The 18,040-nt window shown below is 42.0% G+C and overlaps 2 protein-coding genes, 2 long non-coding RNA genes and 1 other non-coding gene across 7 annotated transcripts; all 5 read left to right on the forward strand.

The window, feature by feature from the left end:
* Window positions 1-254: 254 nt before the first annotated feature.
* LOC133721855 (uncharacterized) lies at window positions 255-2,931 on the forward strand. 3 transcript variants are annotated; one of them, XR_009852368.1, is made up of 6 exons: window positions 255-410; window positions 485-535; window positions 652-701; window positions 1,667-1,774; window positions 2,171-2,269; window positions 2,576-2,931. It is a non-coding gene; the product is annotated as an uncharacterized LOC133721855 (long non-coding RNA). The 3 variants fall into 3 exon arrangements; XR_009852367.1 differs by having other exon boundaries at window positions 259-535; window positions 2,576-2,930; XR_009852366.1 differs by lacking the exons at window positions 255-410; window positions 485-535; window positions 652-701 and having other exon boundaries at window positions 1,069-1,774; window positions 2,576-2,929.
* Window positions 2,932-5,130: 2,199 nt separating this feature from the next.
* LOC133724042 (small nucleolar RNA R71) lies at window positions 5,131-5,237 on the forward strand. The gene has a single exon (XR_009853457.1). It is a non-coding gene; the product is annotated as a small nucleolar RNA R71 (small nucleolar RNA).
* Window positions 5,238-10,694: 5,457 nt separating this feature from the next.
* Window positions 10,695-11,867, forward strand: LOC133723301 (uncharacterized). Its single transcript, XM_062150113.1, has one exon. The coding sequence runs from the start codon at window positions 10,695-10,697 to the stop codon at window positions 11,865-11,867; it is 1,173 nt and encodes a 390-aa protein (XP_062006097.1).
* A 230-nt stretch (window positions 11,868-12,097) lies between these two features.
* Window positions 12,098-14,284, forward strand: LOC133719780 (uncharacterized). The gene is made up of 3 exons (XR_009851457.1): window positions 12,098-12,250; window positions 12,342-12,445; window positions 13,963-14,284. It is a non-coding gene; the product is annotated as an uncharacterized LOC133719780 (long non-coding RNA).
* A 1,488-nt stretch (window positions 14,285-15,772) lies between these two features.
* LOC133723302 (uncharacterized) lies at window positions 15,773-17,071 on the forward strand. The gene has a single exon (XM_062150114.1). The coding sequence runs from the start codon at window positions 15,773-15,775 to the stop codon at window positions 17,069-17,071; it is 1,299 nt and encodes a 432-aa protein (XP_062006098.1).
* Window positions 17,072-18,040: the final 969 nt, after the last annotated feature.

An 18,040-nucleotide genomic window follows, 5' to 3' on the forward strand; every position in this document is an offset into this window, starting at 1 on the left:
TTACTGTCTGTCTTGTGTTATCTGTCCATCATCAATAAACAATTAAGTTTGGTTGTGTGCATTGTAAGCCGTTAAAAGGTTTGGATAGATCATTAAAAGGTTTTAGTTGATTGAGATTGAGATTTTATTGATTTGGATGATCATTGAAAGGGTGTTCATGATTTTGTTTTTGCATTACGAGACAAGTCTTGTAGTAGAATCTCAGCCAAAACAGGTAAGGACCTTGAACTCAGTTTTGATTATAAGCAGCATGATATGTGTAATTTTAAACTCTAAGGTCATTCTCTGTTAGTTGGTTTATTCTTTTGTGCTTACCATCTTCTCTGATTTAGATTTGTTCAATTTTTTTTGGCTTCTAATGCAGTTTTTGTTACATCTTTTGGATTGGCTGGGTTATAGTTTGAAAAAGGGTGAGAGCAGTTGTCAGTTTCTGATCATCTGTGGAGGAATTTGGTTTGTAGTTTTCAATCGATTTGATTTGCAGAGGGAGCTAGATTCGTCAGTTTTGTTCTGCTGGAGAAGAAGACAAATTTGGGTATATTCATAGACTGCAATCTAATTGATTGTTGTGACTTTAATCGAAATTGTTAATTGAGTTGTTTATAAGTTGAATCTGGTTTTTTACTTTTGGTGTCTGTTTTTAATTTGCAGGTTGTGCATATTGAAGGGAGAGAGGTTTGAAGTGGAAGCAAAGAAAAGAGGTTTGGTTGTTAACTTTATTCATCTTTGTCGTTGTTTTATATATTGTATCGGTTACGGATGTTGGGTTTATGAGATTACACTTGATCAGAATAAATTGTTAATATGTTCAACTTAAATCAGTTTGGGTTTTCCTATTTTTTTTATTACTTCCATGGTTGTTGCTTATGCTTTGAAAAGGCAGGAAAGAAATGTGTATGGATTTGGGGACTGAATCAAATTAGGATTTGTTAAGCATTTGGGTTTAAATTTGGATTTGTTTAGCATTTGAATTTGTTTATGGATCAGTTTGATTTCTGAGTAGATCTTGCAGTTTTGTTTTCTTTTGTTGTGCATTTTCAGCTGCAAATATGCTACATTAGTTGATTACTTCAGTGGACTTATTGTCCATTGTTTTGTAGTACATTTTCTCCAGTGCAGTTTTGTTTTCCATCAAAAAGAAAAAAAATATATGTCCCATCTTTGGTGTATGGTTATGGCAATTGTATATCAGCCTTCTTTGACTATAATTTTCAACTCAAATCACAAACAAATTCCTCCTCATTTTGAAAAGTTGCTGTGCCCATCTTCGTTTCTCCTGTTGACGTTAGCTCCACTACTGTCATTCCCCTCTAACCGTAGGCTCAGAGAGGCAGAGTGTTACACAAGAGTACGTGAGGTTTTTTTAACTCTCTGATACATAAAGAATCTGCCTCATTACCTTTCCATTTCCTTTTGACGTTCAAAGGGTGCCCAAAGATCCATTTTCATTTTAGCATTTTGTTTTAACATTCCTTTTATTTTCCCTTATTTATCTTGAATTACTTTTTACCAATGCCTCAAGTCCATCTTATTACTGGTAATGAATGCTCCTGCAATTTTGGGTTGTTCTTGTACATCTTATGTACTTATAAACTGTTTTTTCTAGTTCTGTTATTATTGCTTTCTTTTTCTCGTTTTTATAATTAACTCACCGTAATGCATATAGCATGCTTACAACCCAAATGAGGAGTATGCAGATGTGGAATCCACATTGCGTTCGCATTTGGAATCTTTTCTAGAAACTACAAGATCATTCAATATGATTTACACCAAGGTTGGTTTGCTTTCCCTTTGAGATACTGCCTTGACAATCTGCTCTTGCTTTAATTTTCCTATTGTTTTACTGTATATTACCCGATTAAAGGATTTTGGGCACACATGTTACTGAGAATGTCACCATGATAAAGGTTACTCTTTGGTGGATTCCATATTTACATCTGGTTTGGTTGGTGTAGGAAAAAATTTTCTTGCTTGTATTCCTGCTCCTTGCTAATTGAAAATTTTACTTTTTAGCTTCTCTAGTTAGATGTTGAGGTTTATTTTGATGTGCACAAATTCAAAATGCCTTTTGTTAGTTGTTTGTTTGCTCCTTATTTCGATTTTTTTTTTTGGCAGTTGTGTAAAAGGGACATACTCTTATCTACTACCTTGAAATGTCGTGCTTTTGCAGGAAATACGTCCCTGGACACACATGATGGAGGTACCCCAGCTCCATGGGTTCGGGCCTGCAGCCAATCGCTTATTGGAGGCATATAAGATGCTTTTGAAGGTATCTCAATGACTATCAGATTATATCTTACTTTATTTCTTTGTTGCACATTATGCAGTTTTTTAGACTAATACTTCAATATCCCTAGCAAGTGTGATTGACTTCCTATACTACCACTAATATATTTTGATGGTTTATAGATATAAGAGATGGAAAATTCAATATTCAATAATTCAATCTGTTCGTCTACCTTTGTATAATGTGGCATCTGTATTTGCTATATGTAACAGTAAAGATAGTTTCTGAAGTCTTCTCTTAGTAAAACTTATTTATGATATATACCTTACATTTATTTTCTTATTCTAGAAACCTGTCGAGGATAATGTTGAGAAGAAGAAGAAAAGGAAAGAGATAGGGGAGGAGAGGTAGCAGCCAATACATCCAAGCAGATACTGATCAAGTGCGAAATGAGTGGGAGAAGTTTGTTGTCAACACATATGTGCATGAGCCGTGAAGTAGCGCGCTTGTTGCTGGTCCATTTTTGCTAAGGAAAGCATCTTTCTTTGTGCTTCTCTGCTGGTACATTGTCATGCACCATGTGTTGCATGTTTTGGAACAATGGATATATATGTATCAACTTTTTGATGTCCCAAGTAGATGGGCATGCACTAGAATGTTTTTCTTGTGTAAAATGTTGGTTTCAATGATTGGGAAATGTATCCCTTTTGCTTTTGAAGTTTAAAGTAATGGTTATATGAATCATTTGATGGTTTGCAATGTTTGTATTTGATAGGGTACTGTTCATTTCGTAAATAGACCTGTTGTGAAATTTTAATTAAAACTCGCAAGCGCACGAATCGTCGTTAGTATAGTGTGCAAGTACGAGGTCGTTCCAACTGAGGATTGATAATCAATTTAAATTCTAACCTAATTAATCCAAACACAAAAACACATAAACAATCAAACTAAAGAAAATATGGTTTTAAGGTTTTCGACTTAAACAAATAATGTGAAAATTAAAGAAAGAAAGAAAGAAACAAATAATGATAAAACCTAGGGTTTCAGAAAATATAACTAAATAAAACATAGAAAGAAAACATAAAAAGAATGGAAGGGGAAAAGAAGGGAAAGATGGATGAGTCGTCTCTGCTCCGTAGGCGTCTACATTGTGCTCCCGAGACTCTCCTCTCATGTAAATTCGTGCTCCCTTATATAGGGAAGATTTCTGCTCATCTTTGGCTTCATGTTTCCTTGTAAAACTTGGATTTAGATTCCTTTCTTCATTTGGAATGGGAAAACCTTGAAATATCTCTTGTAGAAGTAGGAATAAGTTCATCATTGAATCCTCATCTGAATTAACTTCCTTGAAACATTAGGATTGATGATCTTGTGCCACGGAACTTGAGTTCTCCACGAATGGTTGTAAATTCCCGAGCAGATTTCCTGTTCGACCTATCTTCACTCAAATAATCATAACTTGCTCTAGAAGAATCGAAATCGAGATCCGTAAAATTCTACAGAAAGTTGACATCCGTAGCTTTCCAATGATATAAGGCTCATTGTCTGATTCGATCTGAGTAACTCCCAGTAATTCGAGGAAGTTGGATGTTCTGCACAGACAGATTCTGGGACCTGGGCGTCTTTTAATCCTAGTTAGCTCATTTTAACTTCTTTTCTTCTCTTTATGAGACAAACCTACAAAAACACTATAACAACATAAATGACTCGAAATAAGGAGGACTAAGCATAAATACTAAGATTAAGAGGCAAAGAAATATAGGAAAATATGAGCACATCAAGACCAAATGAATGCACAATCTAATTCAGGAATGGGATGTTCAAATGATCACATTGTAATCAATTATATCACACATCGGTTTTTAACGAATCAGTGTCTTTTGATTTATACTCAGACAACAGAATTAATTGAACTCTGTTGTCTTAAAAGCTAATCACACAACAGAACCAATTGAACTCTGTTGTCCTAAAGTTAATCACACAACAGATATAGTCCAAGAACTGAAGTTTGAAGATCAATCAGACAACAGACAAAATAAAAAAATGTTGTCTGATACGCTTAACATACAACAGCTAAAAACTGGCACTGTTGTCTGAAGACAGCGCCTCAACTGCTGCGCAGCTGCGCTTCGCATCTGCCGAGCCATCTGCCGAGCTATCACACAACAATTATAACACATACCTGTTGTCTGTGTGTTTATCACACAACTGTGTTCCACCGTTGTCTGATTTTTCATCAGACAACGGCTCACTCTACAACGGTGGGACTCCAAATCCCACATCGGTTTTCTGCCGTTGTCTGATGCGATTTTTGGCGTAGTGATTGATGTGCTAAATGGCATTCTTGAGTAACATGGCTAGGAGACTCACATAAAAAACAAGTAGAAAGAGTAGAATGCATGGCCTTAGCTTGTGAAATGTGTGGCTCACGATCTTGCTTCTCAAGTAATTGCTCCATCTTTTTCTCAAGTCTATCTAACTTTGAACTCATAATTCCATCACTTGGCATAGACACCTCATAAATCCCACGGCCTCTAGGTAAAGGCTCATGACCTCTAACATTATCAACACCATGCTCACGAGTCCGTGGCTCATCATACAACTCACGGCTCCTCCTTGAATCATCAAGGGTGTCACGGCCTCTCCTAGGCTCATCATGGGAATCTCGACTCTTATGCTCATCATACAATTCACGACTCCTTGGTTTCTCAAACTCATCTCTTGGTCTTCTTCTTCGGTCATGAGAGTCCCACCTTGCACTTTGCTTAGATAAGTCTTCAATGATACCCCAAGCTTCCATAGCATGCTTATTTTCAATACTTCCAAGTGCGGCATTATCCACACGTCTTCTAGATTCCGGTAGCAAGCCTCTATGGAATGAATCAATAAGTAACCACTTATCTAGGCCATGGTGAGGGCATCCAAGGTCAATGTCCTTAAATCTCTCCCATGCCTCATGCAAAGTCTCTCCATCAAATTGAATAAACCTCAAGATATCATCTCTCATACTTGTAGTCCGGTGGGGTGGAAAGAATGCATTCAAAAACTCTTCTTGAAGTTGACGCCATGATCGTATACTCGCGGGAGGTAGTCTATGTAACCATTCTCTTGCTCGGTCTTGAAGTGAAAAGGGAAAAAGACGCATCTTCAAGCTATCCGGTGTAAGTCCTCCCAATTGTAGTGTACCACATACTTCTTCAAACATCTTCACATGAGTGTAAGGCCTCTCTTGACTAAAGCCATTGAACTTTGGCAAAATTTGAAGAGTAGAAGACTTGATCTCAAAATTGACTCCACAAGGTGGCAAGACAATACAAGAAGGTTGGTTGACAACGGTAGGACAACTATAGGCTCTAATTGGTCTCTCATCATTCTCCGCGTCACCCATTTCTACCTCTTCAAATCTTGGACTTGGTGATCTCTCTTCTAAAATAGGTGAAGTAGTCCTCGATGGTGCAAAAGATTTTGTCCTTGGATTTCTCACTCTCTTTTTTGGTCTACCTCTTCCTCTCTTACTAGGAAGTTCACTCATGCACCTTCAAAAGAAAATTATCAAAATGATTAGAAACTAGAATACAAGAAAAAAAACACAAGTAATTCAAACAAATAATTAAACTCTTTTTTTTTCTTTTTTTTTTCTACTACAATAATAAAAACTCAACAAGTAACCAATAACACAAAAATAAAAATCTGGAATTTTTTTTTATGGCAATAAAAATTACCAAAATATATTTTCAATATTTAACACACACAAATCAAAATAAAGAAAAAGATAGAAAAATATGCAAAGTGCCTAAGAATCCGAACACCAAGGGAATAAGGTTTTTACACCCTAATCCCCGGCAACGGCGCCATTGACTTGATACGCATTTACGCAAGCGTACGTATCATTGTCAAGATAGGGAAGTATTAAGCCCAAAATTATCGTACCACTGGGATTAGTGGCTAACCCACAATCCTTGGGTAGTCGGTACTAAAGTCACTTAGCAAACAAAAGAAAAAGAAAAAAGAAAATAAATAAAAATGCTACTCTAAGGCACCAAGCCTTAGCAATGCTCGGCTTTGGTTTGCTCCGAAGCCTAATCAAAACGAAGACCTAGTGATGACTATTTACAATGAAGTAGGAAATGTCACCGAAAATGTAATTTGCATTTCTAACAACTAAAGTGCAAGAATTTAAATGAAGACTTTAATTAACAACTAAATTAAATAAAGCAAAGAAAAGTAAGAAATGATATAGATATGGGATTGGTAGTTAGGGGTGAATCCTAACCCTAATTTAATGCTCTAGATGCTAATTTAATTTACGTGCAATTTATTAAAAATGGTAGAAGCCGTACCCAAGGCTTTTCAAGGCTCAAGGGCCAAAATTCTCTTTCATGGTATTCTCACTCCGGTTCAAGGGCCGTAGGAACTCACTTGACATGAATTAGAGCCAGTTCAAGGGTCACTAATTCACATCAAGAGACCTAGAGTTCGAGGAATTAGGCAACCAAGCTCACCATAATTGCGATCAAGCTAATCATGTAGTGAACCATGCTTGTACTTCCCACGAACATTAAAGCGGGGTTCTAGCTCTAAAATCTAAGGATGTCATCCCCTAAATTTTAATCTAGACTTATTAAAACACATACCCAAGAGTTGACAATTCCAAAGCATGCATTCTAATCAATTATCACAAAACACAAGCATCCAATAATTAACAAATTTCATATATAAATTAAATTAAGCATCCATTACATCAAATTTGGATTAGGGCACACAACCCAAACCCCCAACAAAGAAATTACTCACTACCCATAATTAAATTAACATCAACAAACATCAATAAAGAGGAAGAGGTGAAAAGAAGTGAGAAGTAACAAGAACAAGTCACAATTGCTATGAAGCAATTATGACAAGCCTTGATTTATAGCTCCCCACTTTTACCCAATCTTCAAATCTTGATGATGATGAAGTTCTTTGATGCTTAGAAGCTTTAGGTGAGTAATCCTTTAAATCTCCAAAAGAAAATATCAAGAGAAGAGGAAAAATGGAGGGGAAAGATGGGAAAGAGAGCAGCCCAAAGGGCTGCCTCTGTTTTGGTGTTTTTGGTGCGGCTACTGTAGGTTGGGTTCTCTCCTCCCAAACAGCAAAATGAATCAATATATATGGCTGGATTCGTAGGGTCTTGTGTGTGGGTAGAGTAAGTGTATGAAACGGGGTCGTTTGGTTTGCTCCTAAAGAGAGAGAGACGTGAACAAAAGAATTGGCTGGCTGTGATTTTTGAAAAGAAATGGATAAGATTCTGGGCACGTGCTCACCAATAGGTGAATTGCTTGATTGCAAGGCATGTGTCCGTGCACAAATTGATACCAACAAGCATAATTGAAAATGCTTTCTGATCATGCTTTCTTTCTTTTAATTAAACAAATATTTAATTAAATAAATGTTTAGTTAAACAAATATTTAATTAAATAAATGTTTAATTTTCTTCTAGAATTTTTGCACACATCATCGTAGTTGGGGTTCGCTCATTCACTTGTATTGACCATGGTTGACTTGTGCCGACAGTTTCATTCTTTTCTTGGAAATTCATTTTGCTCAATTTCCACGATTTTTTTTTTGATTTCTGCAATTCCGCTTATTTCCTACACAATAAATAAAAATTGATTGATTACATAATAATTGACTTGAGGATTAACTTATTTCTAGTGTTTTAGATATAATTACACGCATATAAATGCGAGTAATCAGCGATATGAAGGACTGATCAACAGTGGTGTCGAACAAGGCTCGCACTTCAACGTCTTTTTGGATGGACAAGATGTAGGAGGCTGGTGACTGCAGCTTGTACTATAAGGCTGGACAAGGCTCAAACAGTAAACCGAAGACCGGCGTTGGTGACGTGGTGGGAAGAGAGAGAGAGAGAGAGAACGACAATTGCAGATTTTGTAATTTGAATATTAAGCATACTACAAAATGATAATTTCACGCTTAAATTAACTGATTGAGAAGATCATACTGTTAGTGGGCTGTTGGGGAAATTTTTTCCAAGAAATTGTCATTTGGGTCAGATACCCCCCTAGGCGATATCGGGAACTCCGATCATCCCACACCGAAAGAAACAGAACCAAGCTTCCACAAATCTGCTACATTAAGGTCGTCTCTAACAACTCAAAGAGGTAACTGTATACCATCGCTTTCCATTATCATTATCTTATAACGATACTGACTTAGGCATCAGAGAGTTGAAGGCTGGCACACCCGGTCTTCCCTCTGACCTTTGTTTGTTTTACAGATAAGCGAGATCGATAGCGATAGTAGCATACCAGAACATTTCATGATTTAGCTGGATCTAACCCCTTCCGAGACAGCTGAAACATTTGGCGCTAGAAGGACTCCCCTCGCTCTTTGCTGGCAGAACAACACACCTCTATTGAGCTACCAGCACTCCCGATACAAATGGCAATGATGTGCTCCACGAGGCAGTGACCCGTGAGTCCAGCTCACGCTCAAGTTCCAGAGTCCAAACACCGAGACACACTCGGTCATGACCACTGATGCGACCACCGCACTGGAAATCGCAATGCGTGACCTAATGGAGACACGTGCACAAGCCAAGGCCGAGCGCGCGGCAGCTAGCCGAGAAGTGGAAAACATGACAAACCAGAATCGCATTCTCAGATAGGCACTCCAGCGGCGAGTTGCGAACAACGAGGCATTGGATAGGGCCCATCAACAGGAGACCTCGATACCAACAATCGGCGGTGTCCCGACACCCGGAGCAGTCCTTACCATAGACCCAAGCACTGGTCTCGCTGGCACCTTTGTACCACCAAGCATAACCTCCGGAAGCCCTACGGGCCCCACTCCTGGCAATACCAGCACTGGACCACAAGTAATCTACTTGAACTCCCCTCTGCTTCTCAGTCCACTCGGCACAGCGCCACCACCTTAGCCGGCACCCGACATGGCAGGGATATCGGGCACAAACGCAGCTACAACCACCAACATACCTCCACCTGAACCCAATACTCGGTTGTTGCTCTGAATGAGCGAAACCATCGCCTCCTTGCAAGCGCGGATTGAGATCGCCGAAAGCAGGACCGGCTGGCAACCAATCACGGCTGGCTTCCAGGGAAAACTGGGACCATTCACTCCCCGGAGACAGGCCAAGAAGCGCCCACCAAAGGCCAAGCCCTTCAAGATTGAGAAATACAATGGTACCAGAGACCCATACCACCACTTAGAAGTCTTTCAGTCCCTCCTGCATGGAACCCGATACACGGACGCAATGGCATGTCACGTATTCGAGGAAACCTTAACGGACGAGGCTTTGCGATGGTTTCTTAACCTCCCCCCTAACTCCATCGATAGCTTTCAGGAGCTCGGGGACAAATTCCTCCTCAGATTCATCTTGTGTGGCAGTGGCTATCGCACAACGCCTGACTTATTCAAACTTAAGCAGCGGCCAAACGAGCGATTGCGAGACTTCGTCCGCCGTTGACAAAAGCAAGCTACACAGTGCCGTTCTCTTGACCCAGCCCTAGCGGCATCAGCATTCAAGCAGGCAGTCCAGCCGGGATACTTCCTATTGCAAATCAACACCAATCCCCCTACGACATATGATGACCTCCTCGACGCAGCTACAGCTTTCGCGCAGGCCGAGTACGACACCTTTGGTCGCGATACAAATACCAATACACACCCAGTCAATGTCCCCTAAGTCACCAACCCCATCGGGACCACAGATAGCAGGAGCAAAAACACCAACAGAGACAAGCCTGTCCAGCACAATGACAGAACCCCACGAGTGCGACAAGTTTACAACGATAAAAGGGACAAACAGTACGGGAAGAGCCCTGAGAAGCCAAAGTACAACTCATCTGGCAGTCGGTATCGCGATGCACCCTATGGTGGCACCCGACACAGGGACAACCAGTGATTTGAGGCACCCCGATACGAGATTTACACCACACCTACCGCCTCTTATGAAGAAATTTGGAACAACCACAAGGACATCATCCCGCGCCCATCGTGGCGCAAGCCGGGTCTGGCCAAACCGTGAGACAATGGCAAATATTGTACTTACCATGAGGAAGCCGGCCACCCCACCAATATCTGCTGGGCACTGAAAAACACCATCGGGCACTTCGTGCAGAGCGGCCAGCTCTCACAGTATCGTACTCCAGCAATGGGAGCCAACGCCATCGAAGTCTAGGGGCAGATCCTAACGATACATGGCTGCGCACTAAGAGCACCCAAGACTCATCATGCACAGAAGCGCCAGTGCCCTCGGGGCCAGGAGATATTGGGACTCAGCCATGGCTACCACACCCCGCAGGTTGAGTGGGACTCGATTGCTTTTAGTCGCAGTGAGGACACCATAAAAAAGCACCATAACGACCCCTTCTTGATCACCATAGTCATTGACCACTATCGATGCCATCGGGTCCTAGTCGATAGCGGCGCGGTGGTCAATGTCATGTTTGGTAGCTGCTACGAAGGCCTCAACCGAGACAAGAAGAAACTCACCCAGGACCCCAAGCCCCTGATCAGCTTTGCAGGAGAAATCACACAGCCTTTGGGATCCGACAATTTGCGGATCACCCTCGGTGGAGGCAGCACTATCGCCACTATGACAACACATTTTATCGTGGTCGACTGCCCCTCCTCTTACAACGTCATCCTAGGGCGAGATGCCATTTGGGGACTCCAATGCTTTATGGTTGGACACATGCTAATGATGAAGATACCCACCCCAAGCGGCATCCTCACCGTTCGAGGAGATCAGGAGATAGCAAGACAGTGCAAATCTTTGGCTATCGCGAGGGGCCATGGCAGGCGAGAGGTACTCCTAACCATAGACCTACCCTCCCCATTTGACAAGCCTGACGACCCAAGGGAAGATCCAGAGGCCTCAGATGCTTCCGACACACGCAGCAAAAAGAAGGAAGATAGGCGCAAACTTAAGCACCCGAGGCCAGATGCTCTGGAAGATCTAATATCGATCTCCATATCCGATACACACCCAGAGAGAAAAGTCAAGATCGGGTCCAAAACAAATCCACAATTCCAAGCAGAGTTAATCGCCTTCCTCAAGACCCGACAGGAGGTGTTTGCATGGTCGTACGCCGATATGCCATGGATATCACCGGAACTGCTGACCCAGAAACTCACCATTTCACCAGATGTTCCCCCAATCAGACAGAAAAGAAGGGCCTTCACGAAAGAAAAGTACAAAGCCATCCAAGCTGAAGTCAAGAAACTCCAAGATATCGGGTTTGTCAGGGAAGTATCCTACCCAACATGGCTCTCTAATGTTGTGATGGTAAAGAAGCCCAACGGCAAATGGTGCATGTGTGTCGATTACACCAACCTGAACAAGGCTTGCCCAAAGGATAGTTTTCCCCTGCCACGAATTGACCAGCTAGTTGACTCCACCGCAGGCCACAAGCTCCTTAGCTTCATAGACGCCTTCTCGGGTTACAATCAAATCGCCATGGAACCTTCCGATCAAGAGCACACTTCTTTCACCACCGACAAGGGTTTATATTGTTACAAAGTAATGTTATTTGGTCTAAAGAACGCCGGGGCCACATACCAGAGGCTAGTCAACGCCATGTTCGCAGACCATATCTGTGACGATCTCACTTAAGAAATAGGCTAGGTTACCGCATTGTTTCTTTGTCCTTCTCTTTTGTGTGTTTTGTTTTCTGACTAGGATTTGGTTTTATTTCAGATTTTTATCTCTATAGTTGGTTATTTACTTTATTTGTTTTAGACTTATCTGTTTAGAAAGCTTAGTCACAATCTAATGAGACAACACGTGCTATTCACTCCTTCATTCCTGTGCCTTTCTTTTTCTCAACGAGAAACATCATGCCTACTTCCTCTTCCACCGCTTCTTTTGCCTCAAAGACTGACCTCCATTCACTCACCCAAAGGTCAAAATCTACACTTTTCCAATAGCTTCAGAGAGATTGCTGTGAAACCCACCGACCTCGAATTGAATTCCTTGGTTACTTGCAGCTATCTCTAGTAAGTCGAATTTTCCATCTTCTAAAACCCACTCCTTCTGTTTCTGCCTTTCTTTGATTTTGGGTTTAATTTTGTCGAAAATTTGGTTTAGGTGGTTGGAATTGCTGATTATCGAGTGGGTATTAGCATTTTGATTTGGGTTGCCGCTTGTAGCAGTGGATTGGGGTTTTGTTAGCCGCTGAACTAAGGCTTGAGGTAGGGAAAACAAAACTTTCTTATAGCTTAGTTTCTAATCTGGTGTGTACGTAGTGAGTGTGATTGCTTTGGAATGTTTTCTTTACCAATTGTTTTGAGATTATTGTTTTGGGTATTATTTGATTTGTAAGTGGAAATCTTGTTTGTTAGGGAATGCTTTCCCTTCGTGCAGCTTTGATTTCTTTGTTTTGGCATGAATTAATGATGCCTTGTTTCTTATGATCATTACCTCTGCTCTTTCAGTTTTATCTGAATTAGGTTTTGAGCAAAAGTTTTAACAATGATATTTGGAAACATCTCTCTCTCTCCCAATTTTCTCATGTTGTTTAGTCACTGATTTGAATGAAGGAGCAGTTGTGCTCTTCGTTTTTTTTTTATCTTTATTCTTGGCTTTTGGACATCAACATGGAACTAGTTTTTGTGCTATAATTGCTGGAATTCTTCAAAGTTCACACAAGAACTATATGTTGATGTTGTTCTCTTCTTTTAATGCTACGTAGCTAAGGATTTATACATATAGCTACTGCAGGTTCAAGTGTACCTATTAAACGCTGATTGTTAACAAATATATTTTACTGAGGTTTTGAATCAACTCCTTCCTTACTTACAATCTGTTTCATCCAAACAGTAATTTTCCCATTAGAGCCTTGTCTATACTTTATGCTTAATCACCTTCTCTTTTAACTGAAAGTATTGTCTGAAAAAGGGATTTGTTCTTTTCAATTATGTTTACAACAAGTAAGGGATTTTATTCAAAAGATTGTTGTTTTGGACTGATTTCGAATTTGTTTTGTTGGCAAAAGCTGTTAAGTTTCCATTCATGAGAGTATTTGGAAACAAGTTTCATTCTTTGACTATTCTCTCATTTTATCTAAGAGTTCAATTTTAAACCTTATCTTGGCAGAACTCTATTGAATTTGAAAAGAAAAGAGATTTGAAGTTCTTATCGGAACTCTTTTGACTGTTCAGTTTGGTTGGAGAGACAAAAGGTTTCTAGAAAGAATTTTGGATTTGAAATCGTTTTATTTGGTTAGGCTCGGGAAAAGTTAAGTAGGGATTGTGCTTCCCTAGGGTGAAAGACCCAAAACCTGATCAGGATCCGCTTGTACGGGGTGTGCTCGGTGGCCTTAATACGAGCACTGGGCTCTAACTGGAAAAAGATGGATTTTCAAGGATTTCGTTGGGATTTAAGACGAGTTTTACTGGTCCCAACATATTTGAAGGTTTACCAGGACAGTTTTGGTTTTATGTTTACTCTTCTCTTCTGGTTCAGTTGTTTATGGAACTGTTTTAAGCTAGTTTGTGTCTTTGTTATAAAGATGAGCCTTGTTATAACTTATATCAATTGTGTCATTGTTTTCTTTCCAAAGATTTTCAGCAGTAACTTTTAAGGTTTAATTCCATTAGCTTCTCCCTTTCTATGGGCATTCTAAATTAGAATCTTTGCTATACTAATCTTTTGTTGTACCTACTGAGCTTGTGAAGCTCATTCCCTATATTTTTGTTGTGATTTTCAGGAAAGACGTCCATGAGTGGACGTGGTAGTGAGATACCAGAATTGTCTTGAGCAGAAAATGTTGGAGCTTTGTTTTGCTTGTGAAGTGTGTGCTGGACCTTGCTTTTCTTGTTTAAATGATTGCTCCTTGGTGCTGGATGTTCAACATTCCAGAATTTTGCTCTTTTTGTTATTTTTGCAATGTACATTTGTTGTAAATGACTGAAGTGTTAACCTGGAGCATTCTTTTGTAGTGGAAAACTTTGTAAGCAAGTTGCTCTTTTGAGCTTGTAAAATGTATTACTTTTCTCTCAGATTTGTAGAAATGCTTTTTGAGAAGTGTTCCTTTGGAATTTTTTTGGTAAAAAGTCTTGTTCAGTGAAGGATTTGAATCTTGCTGTTAAGTTAGAGTTTGAAAACGTCCAGTTTGCTTGTGTTACTTTGGTGCTCACAGATCTGTTCATACTTCAAAAAAAAAAAAAAATGCCTTACTCTAATTTCAGTTTTTAACCTCCACTTTAGTCATGACTCAATTCTGGGTTGTGACAATATCAGGAAAATAATGGAGGTCTATGTGGACGATATGCTCGTCAAGAGTGTCACCATTGAAGACCACATCAAGAACCTGGGCATCGTCTTCGACATCCTACTCAGGTATGGCATGCGACTCAACCCAGACAAGTGCGTGTTTGGCGTACTTAGTGGAAAATTCCTGGGCTTCGTGGTCAGCGAGAGAGGCATCGAAGCAAATCGGGAAGGTTTAGGCAATCCTCGACATGGCACCACCAAAGACACGGAATAGAGTACAATCCCTTACTAGGAAGGTCGTCGCCCTCGCCCAGTTCATATCGCGTTTAACAGACAAATGCGCTCCCTTCTTCAAGCTCCTTAAAACTCAACACACTGAGAAAATCAACTGGGGACCCGAGCACGACAAATCTTTTCAAGGCATCCGAGACTACCTGGCATCAGTGCCCACTCTCTCCAAACCTGTTCCAGGAGAAGTCTTGTACGTCTATCTTGCAGTATCGGTTACGGCAATCAGCGTTGCCCTGGTCAGACGTGAGAATAGTGAGGAACTACCAGTCTATTACACTGGCAAGGGATTCAACGATGTCGAGTCCAGGTATTCCGATATCGAAAAGTTCGCCCTCGCACTCCTCACAGCCGCCCGGCGATTACGGCAATACTTCCAAGTGCACACCAAACATGTCTTTGCCAACCAGCCTTTGAAGCAGGTCCTCCAAAAACCAGAATCCTCTGGTAGGTTGGTTAAATGGTCCATCGAACTCGGCGAGTTCAACATTCATTATACACCACGCACAACTATCAAGGGTCAGGCTGCTGCGGACTTCATCGCAGAATTCATACCTCGAGAGGATAGCGAGCCCTCAGACGAGACTGCATCGGAACTCAGCTCCACTCCGAAATGGACTCTTCACGTCGACGGATCCTCTAACAGTAAGCTCAGTGAAGCTGGAGTGGTCTTGATAGACCCAGAGGGACACACAAACGAGTATGCGCTACAGTTCAAGTTCAAAGCATCGAACAACGCAGCCGAGTACGAGGCGCTCATAGCTAGCATCCAGTTGGCCAAAGAGTTGGGAGTCACAAACCTGGCAATCTTCAGCGATTCCCAACTTGTCGTAAACCAGATCGGTGGCGACTTCCAAGCCAAGGAACCACATCTGTCTCATTACCAATCACTCACCAAGACTCTACTTCAATGATGCCTCACCATCACTCTGATTCCCCGAGCACAGAACGCCAAGGCGGATGATGTCGCCTGGTTGGCGACATCCCCGCCAAACACCGATATCGGAAGCCTCAGGATGGAAGTCCTGGAAAAGCCGAGTATCGACAAGCCGTTCTCAGAAATATTCCTTACGGAGAGCGACCGCCCACCTTCGTGGATGGACCCATTCATTGATTACCTCTCCAAAGGCATTGAACCGTCAGACAAGGTTATTGCCACCAGGCTCCGCAGACGAGCAACGCTATACACGGTCCGCGAGGGCAAGTTGTACAGGAAAGGAAGGTCTTTCCCTCTGTTGAAGTGCATCTCCCTCGAGGAGGGGCTGTGTGTACTTCTTTCCCTGCACAGCGGGGTCTGTGGCAACCATGCTGGGGCAAGAAACCTAGCCTTCAAGGCACTGCGCACAGGGTACTATTGGCCCACTATCGAACAAGACGCAAAGCGTATCGCTAGGGCCTGCCTCAAATGCCACCAGTTTGCCAACTCCCCCCTTGCACCATCAGTACCGCTTTCGATCATCATCGCCCCTTGCGTATATTGGCAATGGGGATTGGATTTCATTGGCAAATTCCCCACCGCACTCGGACAGCTGAAGTTCGCCATTGTCGCCGTGGATTACAACACTGAATGGGTCGACGCCGAGGCTCTAGCCACGATCACAGTCGCCAAGGTAATCAACTTCCTCAGGAAGAACATTTATTGCCGATTCGGAATCCCTGAAACAATCATCACCAATAACGGTGCCCAGTTCGACAACTATACACTCAGGGACTTCGTTGGCCAATATGGCACCACGATCCGATACGCCTCCCCCGCGCAACCACAGACAAATTGTCAAGTCGAAGCAGTCAACAAAATTATCAAGCAAAACCTGAAGAAGAGGCTGGATGACTCCAAGGGCTTACGAGCAGAGAAATTACCCGAGGTCCTCTGGGCGATCAGAACGACCCCCACAGAGGCCAATGGCGAGTCCCCTTTCTGTATGTCCTTCGGCTCTGAGGCAGTGATCCCGGTCGAACAAGAGGTCCAAACCGATAGAGTGGCATGCTTCGACGCACTCACCAACTCAGAAGGGCTGAACCTCGATTCTGACCTCTTGGAAGAGCGTCGAGAGCGAGCCCACCTCCGCAACATCAACAACAAACAACATATAGCCCGATATTACAGCGCAAGGGTCATGCCTTGCCCTTTCTCTGTCGGGGATTGGATGATGAAAGAAAAGATGCCAACTCCAACGGGGTTGAAAGCCACTGGGGAAGGGCCATATGAGATCACTGTGGCCGTTGGACCCACTACCTTCTACCTGAGGGGAGCAGATGGTATCACTCTCCCACATCCGTGGAACGCCCAACACCTCTGCTACTATCCCAAGTAGAGAGCGACACCGCCTCTTCGCAATCTCCATCTCGATGTCGCCCCTCTCCATGAAAATGTAAGCACCCCCATTTTATTTCAATGTATTTTGCAACTGCCCTCGTGCAGCAATGAATGACATGCCATTGGCAACGAATGAAATGCTCCTACATCTATCATTTTCTTTACTCGTCAATTGCACTAAACGAATGCTAACGATTATTGCCATCCGACCTTATAATAGGTCAAATGTATTCCATTATCACTATCACCATAGGCCTCACACCAGCCACTACAATTGCACGCAACAGGCAGGGGCACGCTGTATAGCAATCCCAACTTATTGCCTACGTATTTACTAATATAAATGTGATATCGCTTACGACCGGTTCTGCTGATACAGCAACGACGCTGTCTCTCGCAAACCCCTGCGCTGCCAGTGGCGATCAAATGAATGCATGCCCAATGAATGAATGTTAACAATATGCGATACATCGCCACGAACGAATGTTCAACAAATGAATGTTAGTGATGCGCGATATGTCGCCACAAATGAATGAATGCACGATGCGCGATACGTTGCTACGACAATGAATGAATGTCAACGATACGTGACACATCGCGATAATTAATGAATGAATGCTAACGATACGTGATACGTCGCGATAAATGTATGCTCAACGCCTAACGAAATGAACGGCAACACCGCGCGATACATCGCCACAAATGAATGAATGTCTTCGACATGAATGAATGTCAACGATACGTGACACGTCGCTGTAATGAATGAATGAATGCGAGTGCTACGCCGCACATCGCGGTATCGAAATAACGAATGAATGCCGATACACGACACGCCATGATAAGCAAGTAAAAAATGCGCTAACAATGGTAAAGCATCACCAAATGCGATACCCGTAAAATCATGCTCAACACTCGCAAATACTCCAACGCCATGAAAGGCGATGCACAATGAAAAGTGCAACACAAT

The sequence above is a fragment of the Rosa rugosa genome, chromosome 7 (assembly GCF_958449725.1).
Source record: "Rosa rugosa chromosome 7, drRosRugo1.1, whole genome shotgun sequence".
NCBI classification, from domain to species: domain Eukaryota; kingdom Viridiplantae; phylum Streptophyta; class Magnoliopsida; order Rosales; family Rosaceae; genus Rosa; species Rosa rugosa.